Consider the following 20,161-nt stretch of genomic DNA (forward strand, 5'->3'; position numbering starts at 1 on the left):
AGAGGACAGTGTAAAGCATTTGTTGTACACACTCAGTCAGCAAATGGTCTCACACTCTCAAGAACTGAACTCTAAGCCAATGGTTTTGTATAAAAATATATAGTTTCATTTTAGAACCAACAATAGGTATCAAAATATACTTTCTCAGAATGAGATGCTTTATATAAATACTTTTCAATAGGCAATAGACTTTTGAATGCAATGTTACAGTTGTTGCAATAGGCAACACAATTTCAAACACAATTATACATTGAGCTCAATGGGAATTTCTTGTTAAATGCAATAGATTACTTTTTGGATTACTTTTCTTACCACAGGACTGGATCCTGGATCCAGCACTGGGGCATCTCCTGTAAAAAGTTGAAAGAATGTGATTTTGTCATACAGGCGATTTTTAACGAATATCTGTAAGTTTGCAAAATCGACACCTAGAAGAATTTCTGGTGAAAACCAGGCAATGTTATCCTATGGAGGAAAATCAAGTTAAAGGTAAGTACGGTTGTAATTACTTTTCAGGGTCAGTGCTGGGCACCAAGATCCAGCACTGGGATCTCTCCTGATAACAGGTGAGTAAATTTGTTTTCGTAATTCGGCTGATTTTAGATGAATATTTTAAAGTTTCAAAACTCGACACTTTGAAGAATTTCCAAGTGAAACCAGTCAATGTTACCCTATGGAAGAAAAGTGAGTTATCAGCTTTTGGGTAAGTACTCGACTGGCAGAGTTAAGGTTCTGGGCATAGACTCAGGGGTCTCCCAGGGTCAGGTAACTACAGTTGTCACACCCACAGGGGCAGCCAGGTGCAGAGTGAGTTAGGCCCAATGTTATCCTATGGGAGGCAGGGGGCCCTTGGTTGGTGGCTGCTGGCTAGCAGTCCACGCGGCTGTGGGAGCTGGGCTCCTGGTCACTTGCTCAGGGCAAATGAGGAAGTAGGTAGGAGTAGAGGTTGCACTGCCAGGGGTACTCTGGCGGCTGGGTGCAGCGTGCTTTTGAGCCGTCCGGCGCTCAATGGATTGCAATGGAGAAGCTCAAGAACAAACAAAGGCTGCAAGCTCGGGGATGAAGATTCTTCAGGTGCGACCACCACTTCGAGAGGTAAGTTGGGTAGTTGGAGGATAGGTAGGCACCCAGGAGTTGGGCACAGGGGGCCGCAGGGCACCGGTTGCAGGGGTGCCTTTTGGTGTCTGGAAATCTTACCCTCTGCTGGTCGCGGTTGGAGGGGTCCCTGGTTCTGAGGCTGCAGGCGTCGTCAGGAGCGTCGAAGTGGGTCCTTGGGTGCTGGATTCGGGGTCACAGCCGCCGGGGGGACGTCCTCTAGGTCTTTATCCACTCCGGCACAGACCAGGCTTGGCGGGTGCAGAGTGTGCAGGGTTCGCGGTTCCTGGCTGATGCCAGGGGTCGGTTACTTGCTTTGAGCAGTACCACTGCTCGTGGGAGGCCCAGGTAGTCGGAGTCACAAGGCAGTCAGGTCCTCCGGGGTTTTTGAGGTTGCTGACCAAAGCAGTTGGTATCTTCCTCTTGTTAGCAGCTACACGGCAGGTGGTCTTGTTCCTTGTTCTTCTTTCTTGTTTCGGAATCTGGATCTGAGGAAGGAAGGTTCAGGGTGCCCCTAGATACTCAATTTAGGGGCGTTGCAGGTAGGTAAAGGGCAGGGACCAATGGGTCCCTTCCTTGGGGTGGGTACACCCCCTATTCTGCCACTCTCCTGTGGGAGGGGGGCAGTAGCTTAGTCCTGATTGGGCAGGGCTTCCCATCTTCAAGATGGCGAGAGCCCGGAGATGTGCTTCACTTCGCCTCCCCCACCTGAGGGGTGGTGTTGGCAGAGGCTGGCACACCCCCTTTCCTTCCTTGGGGTTTCCGGCCAGTCTTCCCGCCAGAGTGGGGGTCAGAACCGGTAGGGACCAGTTGCTAAGTACAGCAAGTGGCCTGGAGAAGCTCACAAAGGGCGGCATGCCTTTGAAGCTTCCCCTGCCCATCCTGGGGGAGGAGACCTAGCACCTCGCCCAGGATGTGCATTGTTGCAGGCCCAGGAGAGCGGATGGCTCTCTACCCAGGGGTCCAGCAACATGTCTGCTGTGTGGCAGCCTAGGCAGCCCCTCAGACAAGACGTGGATTGTAGGTTAGGTTCAGGGGGCATCTCTAAGAATTCCCTCTGTCGTGCATTGTACATTAAATCCCACACTCATCAGTGCGGGTTTAATGTGCTGAGAAGTTTGATACCAAACTTCTGAGTCTTCAGTGTTGCCATCATGGTGCTGTGGAGTTCGTGTTGACGATCTCCCAGCACCATATACTCTTAAATGGCAGCACTGCTCTTACAGTGCCCAGGAATGGACCTGGGTACTGTAGGGGCACAGGGCTCATGCACCTGTACCCACACCACTGGCATAGGGCACCCAGCTAGAGGGGTGGCTGATGTATGCCAGGGCAGTGTGTGTTGTGGGCATGGCACACAGGGATGTGTGCCATGTCGACACTGTTTTGTTCTGCACCAAGACACTCAGCCTGCAAGGGCAGTGTGTGTGTGTGTGTCAGGGTACAGGGCATCTAAGGGTGGCACAGTAAGTGCTGCAGCCCTTAGGGGCCTTCTCTGGTCACAAGGCCCTGGGTACCTAATGTACCATTTACCAGGGGCTGACATGTGGCCAGAGATGCCAATTGGGTTTAGGCTTCAACACAGTTTTAGGGAAGGAACATAGGCCCTGGGTACCTGATTGGCAGGAGCCCAGGGCACACGCAGTCAAAGTACATCAGCAATTTAGCAAAAAGTGGGGGCATACCATGGAAGAAAGATGGCACTTTCTCACAAGCAGGGAAAGAATCGTTACATTTTCCTTTATACTAGTCAACAGAAACAACGATTTAAACTCTAACTTTAGCACTTAGGTACGTGTTTTCCAAACTGAAATTATGTTTCCCATAATAAGATCATCATTTGACTTATACCCTACATATATATTATACTGTTAATCAACCTGCCTTTTAATTCCATTTTCATATTGTGTGAGATGAGGTGCCTCAAGCTGCTTAAAGGTCGCCTCGGTGAACATACATCTAATTTAATGCTTCTTTTGGGGGGGTTGGAGGGAAGTTAGTTGATGGAGGATGTTATTGAGGTGCACAACTACAGCTTAAAAAATATCCGTAAATATTCAAATATGTTGTCTGCAACAGGGCCTTCAGGAACCACATTTCTGGATTAAAAAAATACAGAGAGCCACAGAGACCTCTGCCACACAGTCTTGTGACGACAGCTCGAATATCTTTGCCTCGTCGCGTCTAGGAAAAACATTAAGTATCAAGATACAGCAAAGCCACAGATTTGAAACCGCCCCCCACCTCCCCCTCCTGTCGAGCCATCTGGATGCTTATGTCTGCTACTGGGGGCTCCAATGGAAAACAAGAACCTCAGAGGTGAAGACTTTCTTCCCGCTCGAACGGTTGGCCAGATTTTGAATCCGAATATGAAACGAGACACAACTGACACTGGTCCCCAGGGAGAGGCCGAAGCTAGGCACAGATGGAGAGTAAAAACTGATTGATTCTTGTTCCGTACCCACTCACCCCTCCTCTTTTTCCCAGAGATGTTGGTATGATAAGGGCGGGAGCTCAGATGGTATTTCCCCCGGCAAATGGTGTTTTCTCCTTGCAACTAGTCACCAACGAAGGCAAAGTGATGTCAATCAGTTGATCAGGGTGTTCCGCATCCAGACATCTCCTTCCTGTTTGTTTTGATGCACGCGGACAAGACGAAGAAAGCAGCAAGGGTCACGTGACAGTCCACGTTGGGTAACTCGCAGCCTTGAAGCTATGGGTGACGTGCGTCAGTCAGCTAACGTGCAGACACTGCCCTATGGATGAGTTTTCATCTGCCTACCCGAATACGATGCCTCCACGATGGAAAAGGAAGACACAGCTGGTAGTCCAGAATGTCACTTCCTGCATGAATGCACATCAAGCTTCTACCTGGATATGGCAGTGGGAATGTATAGTTCCCAATACGCAGCTTTAAAAACAATAAATCAAAGTAAGGAAAAAATGAGACATGATGCAGCCAGTGTTGGCTGCCCAACGGGGGAAGGGAGGGAAAGTGAAAGCGTGTCATGCGCTGAAAGGCGTGCACATCTCCTGTCCAAGATGATCTGGAGCCAACGGGAAAAGGGAGGGAAAGTGAGTGCTGAAACACCGTGAACCGTACACGTGCACATCACCTGTCCCTCTTCGGAAGCTAAATCGACAACAATAGATCTCGCCAAAGCGAGCAGCGCATGCGCTGCGTCTCTAGGCAAGACCTAAAAACAGGCATAGATACGAGCAGGAGTGATAAGATACAACAACAACCAAAAAGCGGGCACAGAGAGAGAATGAAGCAAAACTGTTTAAGGAAATACCCAACAGAGGGGGCAGGCGCAGTCACGAGCGGGGGCTGATCAGTCTCGAACACACGCTCACTATGCAAGCATCATGCTGATTTTATGGGACCCCATTGCCACCCTTACACCCAACATCATCTTCCTCATTGAGACCTGGCTCAACCCCACATCCGCTTCAGACACTGACACAGCAATCCCCGAAAGATATGGAATCACTCACCAGGACTGCACCAACGAGCCGGGAGGAGGAACAGCCATCATCCTAAAGAGACCATACATTGTACCACCAACAACAAAACGCCACACCCATGGAACATCTCGACTTCAAGCTCTACACGGATGGCAAGACAACCATCAGAGGCACCCTCGCATACCAGCCCTCAGGCCCATGCTCCAGCTTCTACAACACCATCGCAGACTTCATTGCGCCCCTAGCCTTAACCCCCAAGGACTACATCTTTCTCAGTGACCTAAATGTCCACATCAATGACACCAGTGAATAAACACTGCGCTCCTCCTTGATATTATGAGCAGCCTCGGATTGACATAGATCGTCCACAACACTACGCACACTGCAGGACACATGCTGGACCCAATTTTCACCTCAAGCAGACGTGTCAAATACACAGGACTCACATGGACCGATCACTTCATCAGCCACTGTCCCTGCACTGCCACCACCAAGATGCTCTGGATACCCTATCGGGTGATAAGCCACGCTTTAAACATCCTGATTGATTGATCCTCATAAATAATTTAGCAGATTAGAATCCAAAATCTGAAATTGGGACCACTCAAGAACTGAGTTCTAGATTAGAATTAGGTTTAGAAGATTTAATACAGAATTTGTTCATAAAATGATAAAGAAAAAATGCATTGCTTACCAGGAAGGCTCGCATACAGATTACAGAGTAATGAATCATGACAAAAATCCCTAGTTAGACAATTAATTCATAAATCGTAGTTGACAGCAACCGAAGTGAGGAGAAGTATGTCTCAAATAGGACAGAGTCTCAGGAGGCAAATGATAATCCACCCAAACCTTCAAAACCAGGTGTTTTGTAAATAATCAATGCATAACAATCAGCAAACACTGCAAATTCAGCATGGTAATGAATGAGACGGGTTCCATGTTCTAGATCTGCTCTGGAACCCCAGGTTGATGGTACTTTTTGTCAGCATGAGAGCGTGGAGGGGAGAAAAATCGTCAGCCAGTCAATCATCTCCGTTACAATTTACCATGACTCCTAAGAATCACAGACTTCCAATTAAGTTCAGTTCATTTATTACAAAGCCTAGAACAGTTGGATATACAGGCACCTCAAGGTGAGGGTGTACAAATGCATCAGAACTAATACAAAGCCAAATCTACGGATAAAATTAAGGTGGTGCAACATGCACAGGTTGATTGATTCGAGGATCAGGATATGTAAGAAACTGGCTCTATATATACTGCACCAAAGTGAGGTTCAGTGTGTTTAGAGTCCAAGGGTCTCCAAAGGTAGGCAAAGGTTAAAGTTAGATAGAACCTTACTCTCCAAAGTGGTAGCTTGGTCGAGCAGTAAGGCAGTATCAGAGGACAGTGTTAAGCATTTGATATACACACTCGGTCAGCAAATGAATTCACACACTCAAGGACTGAACTCTAGGCCAATTGTTTTTGTAGAAAAAAAAATATACTGTTATTTTATTAGAAGCAAGCAAGCCTGATACAGGTAAGCATTCAATTCTTTTTAGTAATAAATTACTTGTTGTCAACAGTTTTAAAAAGCAATTAAGATTATACTTGATTTGATTTACAGGGGATGCAGTAGGTTGCAATACTTAGTAAATGCAGTACATTGAAATGAATGGCTTTTTAAAGTAAATGCACGTAAATTTACTTTTGCGTTACTTTTGTAATCCAATGCTGGACTCCTAGATTCAGCACTGGGACATCTACTTAAAACAGGTAAGTCATTATGTTTTTGTAGATTGTATGGTTTTTAAAGAATATTCTTCTTTTTCAAAAGTTAACAAACTTTTTCACAAAAAAATCACCAATGTTATCCTATAGAAGGAAATTCTTTTCACAGGTAAGTTACTTCTTTAAGTTACTTCTGGACACCTAGGTTCAGCACTGGGACCTTTCCTGCAAACAGTTGAGAAAATTCGGTTAGGTTATTTGTGCGATTTTTTTAAAGAATATTCTTAGTTTTCAAAAGTCGACACAAACATTTTGGGAGAAAAGGTGTCAATGTTATCCCTATGAGGAAAATCAGGTTATCGGTTTCGAGGTAAGTATTCGGTCTTTGGAGTTAGGGTTCTGGGGCAAGACTCAGGGGTCCCCCAGGGTCAGTGATGCACTGTTGTTGCACCCCAGTGGCACTATGGCGGCCGGGTGCAGCGTGTTGGTTCCCAATGTTAACCTATGGAGAATAGGGGGCTCTGGTTGGTGGCTGCTGGCAAGCAGGTCACAGGGTTGTGGGAGCCAAGCTCCTAGGGTTTAGGTCAGGTCAAATGGGTAACCAAGTAGGCATGAAAAGTGCACCCTCAGCGGCACTGGGGCGGCTGGGTGCAGAGTGCTGTTTTGGCGTTGGGTGCCCTGTTGTTTTCAATGGGGATTTTCGGTTTTGGTTTTCAGCTGCAGGCTCGGTCCAGGAAGACTTCCGGGAGGAACCAGCAGCTGGGCAGGTAAGTTGGAGGGCTCGAGACGTAGATGCACCTCGGGTTCTTTTCTCCAGGGCGCAGGGCGGCTGGATGCAGGGGTGTCTTTTGAGGTCGGATTTCACCTTACCGGGCCACTCGCGGTTGGGGGGGGGTCTCTGTGCAGAGGCTGCAGGCGACGTCGGGGAGTCCTAGAGGGGACTCGGACTCTGGAGCGCTGGGGCACCTCGCTGGGACCGGTGGGCCACTCGAACTCGGGCCGTAGGCGACGGGTGCAGTGGTAGTTCCAGGCATCAGGTTTATTCGTCCTCAGCAGGCTCAGTCTGTTTTCGGAGTTTCTTTTGAACAGGGCTGCTGCTCACAGGAGATCTGGTTTTTGTTGAAGGCAGTCAGTCCTCCCAGTGGTTCAGGAGGTCACTAGCTGCAGGACAAGACGATTGTTGGCGCAGGATCTCTGGAAACTGCAGACGGGCCAGTAGGGCTGGGGCCAAGTCAGTTTCCTCTGCTGGGCGTCTTATTTCATCCTTTTTCTTCTTAGGTTGCGGGAATCTCCTTTCTTGGTTCAGGGCTGCCCCCTAAATACTGAATTTAGGGGGTGTTTTAGAGGTCTTGAGGTCAGTAGCCAATGGGCTACTGACCTTAGGGTGACTACACCCTTGGTGTGCTCACCCCACGTGGGGTAGTGAGCACAATCCTTAGTCCTGATTGGGGAGTGCCTGCCATCTGCAAGATGGCGAGCACTAGAGCGTGGGCTTCACCTCGCCTCCCCCACCTGAGGGGTGGAGTTGGCAGAGGTGGGCATACCTCCTGGGCTGGCTAGTTTTTCCCGCCTGTCTTCCTGCCGAAATGGAGGGGAGACAGGAAGGGGGCCTAGCAGGAGAGGCTGGGGGTCACATTACAAAGGCTGCCTGGCCTTTGAAGCTGTGAACACCTACACACAGGAAAGGTTTTGTTTCTGGGCTCAGGGAGCATAGGCTCCCACCCTAGGGGTCCAGAAACATGTCTCGTGGTGGCATGCTGGTGTGTACCAGTCAGGGAACCCACCAGAGGCTGGTCGTTTTTCAGGGGGCTTCTCTGAAATGCCCTCTCTGTGCATTTTGCATTAAATCCCACACTGGCATCAGTGTGGGTTTAATGGGCTGAGAAGTTTGATACCAAACTTCTCAGTTTTCAGTGTAGCCATTATGGTGCTGTGGAGTTTGTAATGACAAGCTCCCAGCACCATATCCTCTTAATGACAGCACTGCACTTACAATGCCTAAGAATTGGCTTAGACACTGTAGGGGTACAGGGCTAATGCACCTGTACCCTCACCGCTGGCATAGGGCACCCAGCTAGAGGGGTGACTGGTCTATGCCTGGGCAGTGGGTTGTAGGCTTGGCACACAGGGATGTGTGCCATGTCGACTCTTTACTTTGTACTGCACCAAAACATGCAGCCTGCAAAGGCAGTATGTGTGTAAAAGTACAGGGCCTCTAAGGGTGGCACAATAAGTGCTGCAGCCCTTAGAGGTCTTTCCTGGTCACAGTGCTCTGGGTACCTATGGTACCATTTACCAGGGGCTGACCTGTGGCCAGAGATGCCAATTGGGTTAGTTTTGGGGAAAGACCACAGGCCCTGGGAACCTGATTGGCAGGGACCCAGGGCACACCAAGAAAAAGTGCATCAGTAGTCTGGCAAAAAGTGGGGGGGTTACTGCAACAGAAATCCACTGTTCGAGGCATATGAGCTGCAGATTATACACTGTGCATAGATCGCCATCTGGTGTTGGGCCCGGATGTTTGCAGTTTGTTTTTCCTCTTGGAAAGTTTTTGGAAGTCACGAGGTCGGTGACTCCTCCTTTGATTCGTATTGCGCATGGGCTTCGGCTCCATCCTCAGATTGTTTTTTTACGCCATCGGGCTCGGATGTAATACTTCGCGCTCTGGTTCCGAACTTTTCCAGTTCAACGATCGACGCAAAAATCCTCGCTCATCGAGCTCCTTCAGATAATAAATCATCTTAATCGCCTTCTCTTCGGCACTTCTTCGATTCCGGTCGTCGACGGCGGCCTTCGGGCCTATTCCGGCTCCGGTCTCGGCTGATGGAAAGAACTCCCTTCAAGAAGTGCCCTCGATGTGGGTCCAAGTTTCCCCACACCGATCTTCATGAGGTGTGCAACCTCTGCCTCTCCCCTGAACACGAGGCCCGAGACTGTCCCGCCTGCAAGTCTTTTCGCTCTAAAAAGACTATTCGAGATCGACGGGCTAGACGCAACATGGCGCACTCCTCAACCTCCGCTCCAGTCGACATCTTCGGGGACGACGGCGAAGCTCCGGGACAGCAGAACATCGAAGAAGAGGACGACGACCTAGTCAGTGCTTCCTAGGCCGACTACTCAGATGTGGAGGACATCACCCCGGCGCAGAGGGTCGTGAGTACAATACCCCCTCCCACACCCACGCCGATACCCAAAAAGGCTTCGGTCACACCTTCGCGCCTAGGCAAGACCAAGGATACTGCTTCTCACACCCCACCTTCGGGCCCGGTAAAGAAGCCTATTAAGCCTTCCGGCAGCTCGGGCTCGAGCCAGCCGACCAGCGGTACCGAAAAACACCCTTCGGCACCGAAGAAAAGATCGGCCTCCATCTCCACACCGAACCCAGTACCAAAGCCTTCGGTGTCGAAACCTGCCCTTCCGGTGCCGACCAAACATCACAAGGCCCTCGGCACCGACACCTCCGTGCCGAAACCTTCTTCAGCACCGACCAAACAATCGGAGGTCCCAAAGAAGCACGGCTTAGACAAGCCTAAAAAGCCGTCGGCCCCGAAAACTTTGGCGCTGACCGAACAACCAGTGTCGCAAGAACTTTTCACACCGGATCCTCTGCAAAAGACACTCACCAAGGATCCAAAAACTGGACATTTGACATTGTCTTCAAAAAAGAGACACTTGGACAAACCAGCTCCACCTCCACCTCCACCTCCAAAGAGGAAAGACACTGCTACGTCCCCTTTCAGAGTGCCTTCCCCACCTCCTCCACCTCCTCCACCCTCCCCACCTCCACCCTCTCCACCCCTGCCTCATCGTTCCCCAACCTTGTCTCCTGTCCCAGACGATTTAGGAGACCCTTATTATGATCCAGCAGATGTGCCACAAGACCCCACCCCTACTGGATCTCCAGACCCATGGGACGACTATAACAATCCGGACATCCCAGATGTCCCACAGGATGACCTTTATCCATCTAGGCCATCCCCACCTGAAGATTCCTTAGGCTTTCACCACCTATTACAAAGGGCGGCACACTACCACGGGGTGGAGTTACACACTGACCCAGTGGAGGAAGATTTTCTCCTAGACACCTTCGACAATGCACATAGGTCTACTGCCATTCTACCTTTGTTAAAGGGAGTAATCAAACATGAACCGGAGGTTTTTAAAGACCCAGTCAGGGCCAGGGTTCTAAACCCCCGAATAGAGAGAAAATACAAAGCCGCCCCCACAGACCCTTCATACATTAAAGGCCCTGCACCATTGGATTCCCTAGTGGTATCTACAGCTAGGAAGCGCTCAAATTCTCAGGCGTCAGGCGAAGCACCACCACCTGACAAAGCTCCTAGATGCGTCAGGGAAGCGCACTGCGTCACAAGCCGCCAATATATGGCGTATCGCCAACACACAAGCGCTATTGGCCAGATACGACAGGGCGCATTATGATGAGTTGGAGACCATCATGCACCATCTCCCTGAAAAATACAGGAATAGGGCTAATGAATTGATCCAAGAGGGAAAAACAATAACTAATACCTCTATACGCTGTGCCCTAGATGCAGCAGATACAGCCTCCAGGGCCATAAACACCAGTGTCCTTCTCCGTCGCCATGCCTGGCTCAGAGTTTCAGGTTTTAAACCTGAGGTACAAGCCTCTATATTGAACCACCCATTCGACCAAGATCATCTATTTGGCCCAAAAGTTGATGAAGCCCTCGAAGATGAAAAATATATACTGACACGGCGAAATCCATGGGAGCCCTACAGTCACACACTCCTAGGCGCTCTTTTCGACGCTCTTCCTTTCGGGGCACGGGCAGAGGCTACTCCTCGGATAGTGCATCCACGTCCTACAAATCCCCTCCTCAATCTACCTTCACAAAGGGTTATCAAAGAGGCGGATACAGAGGCAATAATAATAAGGGCAGAGGCAAGACAAATACCGCCCGCTCTGCCACACCTCCTACCCAATGACTTTCCCCCGCTCCCTCCAGACCATTCCACTCCGGTCGGGGGCAGAATACAACATTTCCTTCACGTCTGGGAGACAATCACCTCAGACATATGGGTGACCCAAATTATTCATTCAGGGTATTGCCTAGAATTAACATCTACCCCCCCCCCCCCCCCCCAAACATTCCACCCAGGCAATGTCCTATGTCTCAAGAACATGCTTCGTTACTAAAACAGGAGGTGATCTCCCTCCTGTAAAAACAAGCCATAGAGCAGGTCCCCATAAATCAACAAAATTTAGGGGTCTACTCCCTGTACTTTCTGATTCCAAAGAGGGACGAGACTCTACGACCTATCCTAGATCTCAGACCTCTAAATACTTAAATACATTCAGACCATTTTCACATGGTAACCCTTCAACAGGTTCTTCCACTCCTCTCCCAGAACGACTTCCTCACCACTCTGGACTTGAAAGACGCATACTTTCACATCCCAGTACACCAGGCTCACAGAAAGTACCTCAGATTTGTGGTGGACGGGCAACACTACCAGTTCAAGGTGCTCCCGTTCGGGGTAACAGCACCAAGGGTATTCACCAAGTGCTTAGCAGTAGTGGCTGCACACCTCAGAAGACAGCACATTCACGTCTTCCCAAACTTGGACGACTGGCTAATAAAAGCCACGTCCTACGAACAATGTGTGCAACACACGGCCGCTACAATCCAACTGCTTCACCAGCTAGGTTTCACAGTGAACCATCAAAAGTCCCACCTGGTACCATCACACACAAAACAATACCTCGGTGCTACCATAGACACCTCAAAAGCCATAGCCTATCCCAATCCTGCCAGGATTGCAAACATACAGGCTCTGCGTCAGAAATTCATATTTCAACACTCTCTCCCAGCAAGAGTGTTTATGCAACTGATAGGGATGATGGCCTCTTGCATTTTCATAGTGCCCCATGCAAGACTCCAGATGCGTCCACTCCAAAAGTGCTTAGCGCGCCAGTGGAACCAGGCCCAGGGGCAACTGACAGATCTGGTGTTGGTAGACGGTCGCACCCATCGCTCTCTGCAGTGGTGGAACACCACAAACCTTTCCAGAGGTCGACCGTTCCTGGACCCGGTTACACAAATAATCCTGACAACAGACGCATCGCTCTCCGGCTGGGGAGCTCATCTGTTACATCTCACAGTACAGGGCACATGGACGCCGCAACAGAAGTTACTCCACATCAACCATCTGGAGTTACTGGCAATCTTCCTCGCCCTAAAATCCTTCCAGACGCAGATTTCAGGCAAGGCAGTCCTCATTCGCACAGACAACATGACTGCCATGTACTACATTCAAAAACAGGGGGGCACACACACTCCACAGCTTTCTCAATTAGCACAGAGCATATGGAGATGGGCAATTCCACAAAAAATCTTTATCCTGGCTCAACACGTCCCAGGAGTCCAAAACACCGTGGCAGATCTGCTCAGCAGACAAACGCAGCAGATCCACGAGTGGGAACTTCACCCACAGGTTCTTCACCCGCTCTTTCAGATGTGGGGGCATCCACAGATAGACCTCTTCGCCACCCACGAAAACAAAAAATGCCCAAGCTTCGCCGCCAGATACCCACACCCATTGTCCAAAGGCAATGCGATATGGATGAACTGGTCAAACAAATTTGCATACGCTTTTCCACCTCTCCCACTAATTCCATTAGTGGTGCGAAAGCTACAACAGCATTCCCTAACACTGATCCTAGTAGCTCCAACATGGGCCAGACAACCGTGGTACACCACACTGCTGGAACTCTCGGTAGTACCACACCAAAAGCTGCACCTCTCACATGCCTCCTAACCCAGAACCATGGAGAGATAAGACACCCGGACCCAGCTCAGCTCAACCTTGCGATCTGGCTCCTGAGGTCCTAGAATTCGGATACCTTAACCTTCCCCCTGATTGCATGAAAATTATCAGGGAAGCTAGACGTCCTACTACTAGGGCATGCTATGCTGCAAAGTGGAAAAGATTTGTTATTTACTGCCACAACAACACAATCAATCCTTTAAATGTGTCCATACAGCACATCATATGTTACTTGCTCCATCTACAGAGGTGTAACCTAGCATATACTTCCATTCGGTTACACCTCGCAGCAATTGCTGCTTATTTACAGAACAGGCAGCACCTATCACTTTTCAGGGTGCCTGCTATCAAGACCTTTATGGAAGGCCTCAAAAGAGTAATTCCACCCAGAGTACCACCCTCACCTGTCTGGAACTTGAATATAGTTCTCACAAGGTTAATGGGACCCCTTTCGAACCATTACATAAATGTGAGCTGCAATTTCTCACATGGAAAACAGCTTTTCTAGTGGCCATCACTTCCCTCAGAAGGGTTAGTGAAATACAAGCACTCACTATACAGGAACCTTTTCTCCAAATGCATCAGAACAAGGTTGTACTCCGCACCAACCCAAGATCTCTACCCAAAGTCATTTCTCCATTCCATTTAAACCAGTCGGTAGAATTACCAGTCTTTTTCTCACAACCTCAAACCGTTGCGGAAAGGTCTTTACACACACTGGATGTTAAAAGGGCCTTGCGTTACTACATCCAAAGAACACACCTTTCAGAAAAACCAAACAGTTATTTTTCTCTTTCTCTCCACCACATAAAGGCAACCCTATTTCTAAATCGGGGATAGCTAGGTGGATTGTAAAATGCATACAGATTTGCTACCACAAAGCAAAACGAACGCTATCTGTTCCCCCTAAAGCCCACTCTACAAGGAAGATAGGGGCTTCTATGGCTTTTCTAGGAAACATACCACTAGATGACATCTGCAAAGCAGCGACATGGTCAACACCACACACTTTCACAAAACATTACTGTGTAGATTTGCAAACCAAGCAACAAGCTAGTGTGGGCCAGGCTGTACTAAAAACACTGTTCCAAACAACTGCAACGGATGCAGGTGGTCGCCGCTAGGGTTGGGTACTGCTATATAATCCATGCACAGTGTATAATCTGCAGCTCATATGCCTCGAACGGAATATGCTACTTACCAGTATGCATCTGTTCTTGGCATGTAGAGCTGCAGATCTATACACGCCTCCCCGGCTACCTGTATCAGTTTATCTTATTTAGATACAACACACATGGGTTTCTTTACTGTTACTACTACGCTCCATCTTTCCCTGCTGGCGAAAAACAATCTGAGGATGGAGCCGAAGCCCATGCGCAATACGAACCAAAGGAGAAGTCACCGACCTCGTGACTTCCAAAGACTTTCCAAGAGGAAAAACAAACTGCAAACATCCGGGCCCAACACCAGATGGCGATCTATGCACAGTGTATAGATCTGCAGCTCTACATGCCAAGAACAGATGCATACTGGTAAGTAGCATATTTCTTCCTACAGGATGCAAAAGATGACTGACCAAACGTCGAGATTCCCCTTTATTGGGAGTTTGTAGGTATAAAGCATTAATCTGTCCCTACACTACTACTAGCGTGACATCCCTACATAGCATTTCCCAAGGCAAGATCCATTAAGAGGTCAGCGTGTGAAGTCTTCCTAAGAGGCATCTTAGCATCAGATGGGTCAAGTAGCATAAAGCTTCAGAGCTCGTTCTAAGATGCTCTCTCTCTCAAGGCAAAGCAGAAGTCCCCAGACACTTTCCTGAACTTAGATTCATCAATACCACAGGTAGTATCCCAAGATGCATTGCAGCATCACACCATCCAGTCAAGCCACCTCCTCTTATGTGATTTTCCATTAGGCAGTGATGCTTCCAGGCCTTGGCGAGATAACCTCGAGTCCCAGGCTTGCTCCGATGAGAAAGTACAACAGTTCTCCATTATCAGTATCAGCGCTCAATGTATCCTCTTCTCCCTAAGCCTAGCTCCTAAAACAAAGAATTATTCTAGCTAACCAGGATAATTCTTCCACCTGCAACAGAAACATGAGAAAGAACAAATCCAACATGCCCATGAAATTCAACTATTAAATCTAATGCAAGAGCTCCCAAGAAAAATGCATTTTAGGCCTACAGAAATCGGCCAATATAAGAAAATAGCACACAGTCCTCCTGAAATTACATATGAAATGAACACTTTTACTAAGCACTTCTAAATTAAAACGATACATAAGCACATCAAATGCATGAATAATTGTCAGCATCATACACAATTTCTGCACATTAATGGTTTCAGCTAAACACGTATGGATTCATCATTAATTTCTTCACGTTTACATGAAAATGTCCCTAATACACCACAATTCACGTTATTTCAGTTCATGGTCTACTGTCCCAGGTTAATACAACAAAGGATTATATACGGGTACGGACTGCTCATGATTGACGCACCCCTACAAATGAAAAGTGAAATTTGCACTACATAAGTTTAATTATGGTGAGATTGCTCCGGCAAATCAAAATCAACTTCGCTATAACTGAACCATCTTAGTACTAACCCATTTCTTTAGTTGAGAGAAATCTTCAGCTTGCTTCCTCAGCAAGTGCACTCCGAAGATGTTCAATATAATATGAAATATTTCTCAAACAATTGCTCACAGACTTATGTTGTTCTGCACGTCTGCATCCGAACCTCCAGTGGAAATCCTTCCAAAATGATATATAAGGTACACAATGGAAAGTTTCATTCAGAATACATGCTTTCTAATACAACTGTCCTTTTACCTCATAGCACTCTGCACAGCGAAAACTGTGGGGAGAAAAGACTTGCAGCAAGCCACTGACAGGGAGGGGGAATGAGCAGGAATAAGATGTGCATCCCACAAGTAACTGCACCTATTTTACAAATTGGTGTCTCACATGAAAATGTAAAATAACTACACATTTAATCACACTTCTAAGCAAAATGATCAAGTTGCTTGAAGTACAAAATCATTAGTTCATTGGTTATGATCATAAGTATCATTAAAAACACTAATTCGCACAAAGATGTTAAGCGCTCCATTGAAGGCAATGGCGTGCTTCGGAATGCTAAAGGCTGGTAGAAGCCCCAAGCATCAACATTCCAATGTTTTCCACAGCTGTTGCTGTGCACAAAGGCCTTACGGAGCAGAGGGGATTTCAACCCCCTTGGGCTCCGTGAGACCTTTGTTTCTCAAATTAGAACATTCTGTCGTCTAGGGGCGGAATGTTCTAATAGCCTTGTAGCCCTCCATAACGGGCTATACGAGAAAAAACCCACTACCTTGTTAAAGGGCCTTGCCTTCGGCTCTGGCCTTTAATTTTGGAGTGGGGCTTTAATGGCAGGTATAGCCCGCTACAGCGGGCTATAAGGCTATATTAAAATCACTAATTCGCACAAAGAATTTGCCACCGTAAATTGCATGTTTTAAAAATAGCTTCTACAAGCCTGTATCCCATGGTGCAGGCGCACTATATACAAGCATTTGCAATGCAGTCAGTCTCGCCTTTGGGACCTTATATGTATTTAGCTATGCAGCACATTAGCCTGGATGCTGAAACATCTACTGTTCTTTAACATGGTGGGAAAATAAGCACCAAACTGCATGACTCGCCAGGTATGGGACCACATGGAGAGCAATATTGCCTTTCAGCGGGAAATGGTATAGTCCAAAGCTGTGTTTTTGATATAAAATCAGAGCCTTCGGTGGTCTTATCACTGAAAATACAAGTTTTGAAAAACATATTGTCTACGGGTGCTGTTGGAAGACAATTTCTATGGACTGGAATCTAGAGAATACTAAAGTGATTCTGGTATTTGACCGACCTCTGCTGGTCGTTTTCTTTCAAGAAAGTTAAATAGAGGCAGTTGCCAGAAAAAGAAAAAATGTAAGTCCCTAAGCAGAAAGCAATTCTGGTAATTTACTGACCTCTGCTGGTCGTTTTCTATTAAGACAGTTAAATAGAGGCAGTTGAACAGAAAACAAAAGTCTCTAAGCGGAAGCAGACCAGTCCTAGGGCTGATCTCCAGAGCCCACTAAGTACATACACATATAAGTATATACTAAAGTATATACAAGAGGTCTTGAATGCTCAACCTAAAAATTAATTTACATTGACTTTTAACATAATATCTTTAATATATATTTTTGAATTAAATAAAAAAAAAAATATTCTTCACTATCCTTTTAACATGTGGATTTCTGCTCCCCAACTATGGAGTCTTCATATGATAAAATATAAAGAAAATTTAAAAGAAAAATATTTATCCTAAAAATACTCAAAATATTGTAAATTAAATATTAATCCAAATTAATTGTATACATTTGAAATGTAGAACAAAATAAAAAAGCTACAGTACTATGAACTTAATTTTGAAATTTTTCAACTATTTTAGATCATTTAACGTTACTTATGTTAATTCATTACCTGCATTATTTTCTATAGGAGGGTGTTGCATAACCAGTTGTTGGACTGTGTGGTGGTGGACTTACTACTTTTTTAGGTAACCACCTACTACACAGCATAGCTGTCTAGCTATGCGAAAGACTTCTTGGGGACTTTCAGAAAGTTCACCTGGGAATGCATTCTGCCCTCGGCTTGCAGTTGGCTTTGTGGTTTGTAACAAACGTTTTCTGCCGTTCCATTTGCTGGCTATATTGGCTTTAGGCTGTGAAGCTTGAGTTAGTACCTCCCCATGCTAAAAGCTGTGCTTACAGTATTCTTCCACAATCTTGTTTTCTGTAATAAACAGGCCTTTAAATCTTGTTCTTATTTTGCCACGTGTGCTGGGCATTGAAAGACCGAGGTGAAATGTCAAGCTGTGTTTGCGTGGGAGCCTGGTGTTTTTTTTGCTTTTGGCTGACTTCAAAGTGATAGCGTTTATAGTAAAGAGGAATGCAGCATACTTTCTCCACGGAGCCTACTTGTGCCCCTTTGTTTTTTTTGGTTTTAGACCTAGCCATCTCAAAAGGTACCTCATTCTTCAGCTGCACAAAACATTTGCACGTTTGGTGCAAAATTCCTCTTCTTCTGTAAGTCCATATGATTTGTGAAACTGTTTTTTGAGGAACAAAGTACAAAACCACATTTCAGTCTCCGCGTCAGCCTAACATATGGAGATTTTGGGCAATTTACACTGTTGATGGCCCAATCACCCTCTAGCACAGTATAAGATCTTTTCACAGGAAAGAGCCAGCCACATTGTAACACAATTCGACAGTAACTGGTTTAAACTTTGATGTGTTAAGTATAAGCTTTTCTTATGACATCTGTGGCACTTCCATTTGGAGAGTTGGATAACTTTAAAAGCACTTTTTATGAAATCTTTTTTGTTTGTTTAGCTGCACAGTAATTATGTATTCCGTTTGCAACTGTGCCTTTTTTGGAACACATGTATTACTGTATATAAACGATTTCCTCATTTGTCCTTGCTGGCACTAGGGTCATGATTTCAATGGTGTAGTAGGTGTAGTGGTACCGGGGCCAAAAGGTTTAGGAAAACTACAGATTATTGCGATATTATACTGCTAAACAAGCAGTCACAAGAGCAATTACCTTGCAGGCAGTAGGGTCATGATTTGAGTGGTGTAGCAGGTGCAGTGGTACAGGGGCCAAAAGATCTAGGTAACCCACTAAACCTCGATTATTGCTATATTTTACTATTAAACAAGCAGTCACAAGTTTATTATTATTTCAAAGCCAAAAGATTCAGCGACCTTGGTGAGGGGTGCCATTTATATATTAAATAAGGTAGGGCTCAGGCTGGAGAACAGTGGAACACACATCAATCCTCCTGGTGCGGGACTTGAATGGGCAGAAGGAGATGGTTTGGATTCACTTTCCAAAAATGTTTTGGAACCATTTGAGCTCTGTCCCATAAATGCCTATCTCATATAGTCTCTGTAGCAGCCTAGCATGCGACACAGTATCGAAGGTTGCAGACAAGTCCAGCAGCATTATCATAGCTGGCAATCCGGCATCAAGAAAAAGTCCTAATGAATCTGTCACTGCTAGCAGTGCGGTCGCAGTACTGTGAGAAAACCTAAACCCTGTTATGAAAAGGCCTAGGATTTTGTTCATTGTTTGGTTTTGTGTTAGGATGCCTGGACTCTTGAATGTACTGAGATGTAGTTGATCGTGAGATGAGATTGGTATTTAAGCCCACTGCTCGTCCGATTCCAATGATCCAAGACACAAATATGGATGAGTGCTTTGGAACTATATTCCTAAACATTCAGGTTAATTTCTTTGATGTTATTATCTTTTTTTTCATTGCCGAACCTAGGGCCAAATATCTGATTCTGCTAGTATCATCCTTTTTCCTTTTCTCTTTTCAGGGCATTTGACACACTTGCGAAAGCCTTAAACCCAACAGAGGTGGCAGCATGCCAGAGCTCTGCAGAAAGCATGGAAGCCAGTGCCCACCTCACTGGAGAACTCAATGCGAATGTTGTGGAGGTTGAAGGACCACTCCTAAGCGATGCTCATATAGCTTTCCGGGTACTTTAATATCTTTGACTTTAAAGTGATGTAGAGATATATTTTGTGTTCCACATGTTTGTTTATATTGATATATGGATAGTTTAAGTTTTACTTCCAATCAGACTTAAATGTTCAAAATGTATTGTATCTTAGGGTAATAGTTAATGTAGTTGTTTAATGAGGTCTGAAACATTCAGATTTCATTGGGTAGATTAGTGTTTCTAGACTCTAAGCTAGTAATGATATTTTTGTTCCACTGAATAAATGTCTTGATGGTAAAACAATGATCACTTTGTGGCACAGCTAATTTTTAAGCAAATAATTATGACTGAAAATGTTGCCCTCCTATGTGATAAGGATGCTTGTTTTTTATTTACATGAAATGCACTAAAAGGTTCAAATAAAGACCCAGTAAGTGAGATTTAACTAGCTTTTGAACACTCAGTGCTTTATTGATTGCTTACTCGTACCTCATTAAAACCTGTGCACCCAGAATATCGTTTGATCTAGAAG

The 20,161-nt window shown here is 46.3% G+C and overlaps 1 protein-coding gene across 4 annotated transcripts in view; it reads left to right on the forward strand.

The window, feature by feature from the left end:
- The window catches only part of NR2C1 (nuclear receptor subfamily 2 group C member 1), a 358,243-nt gene that overhangs the window by 176,821 nt on the left and 161,261 nt on the right, over positions 1-20,161 (forward strand). For all 4 annotated transcript variants that reach the window (XM_085653389.1, XM_085653391.1, XM_085653392.1 and 1 more), the window contains one exon: positions 19,504-19,666. In XM_085653389.1, coding sequence (XP_085509515.1) covers positions 19,504-19,666 — 163 coding nt within the window. The remainder of the gene's footprint in view (positions 1-19,503; positions 19,667-20,161) is intronic.

Source organism: Triturus cristatus, chromosome 4_1 (genome assembly GCF_964204655.1).
Source record: "Triturus cristatus chromosome 4_1, aTriCri1.1, whole genome shotgun sequence".
Lineage (NCBI taxonomy): Eukaryota > Metazoa > Chordata > Amphibia > Caudata > Salamandridae > Triturus > Triturus cristatus.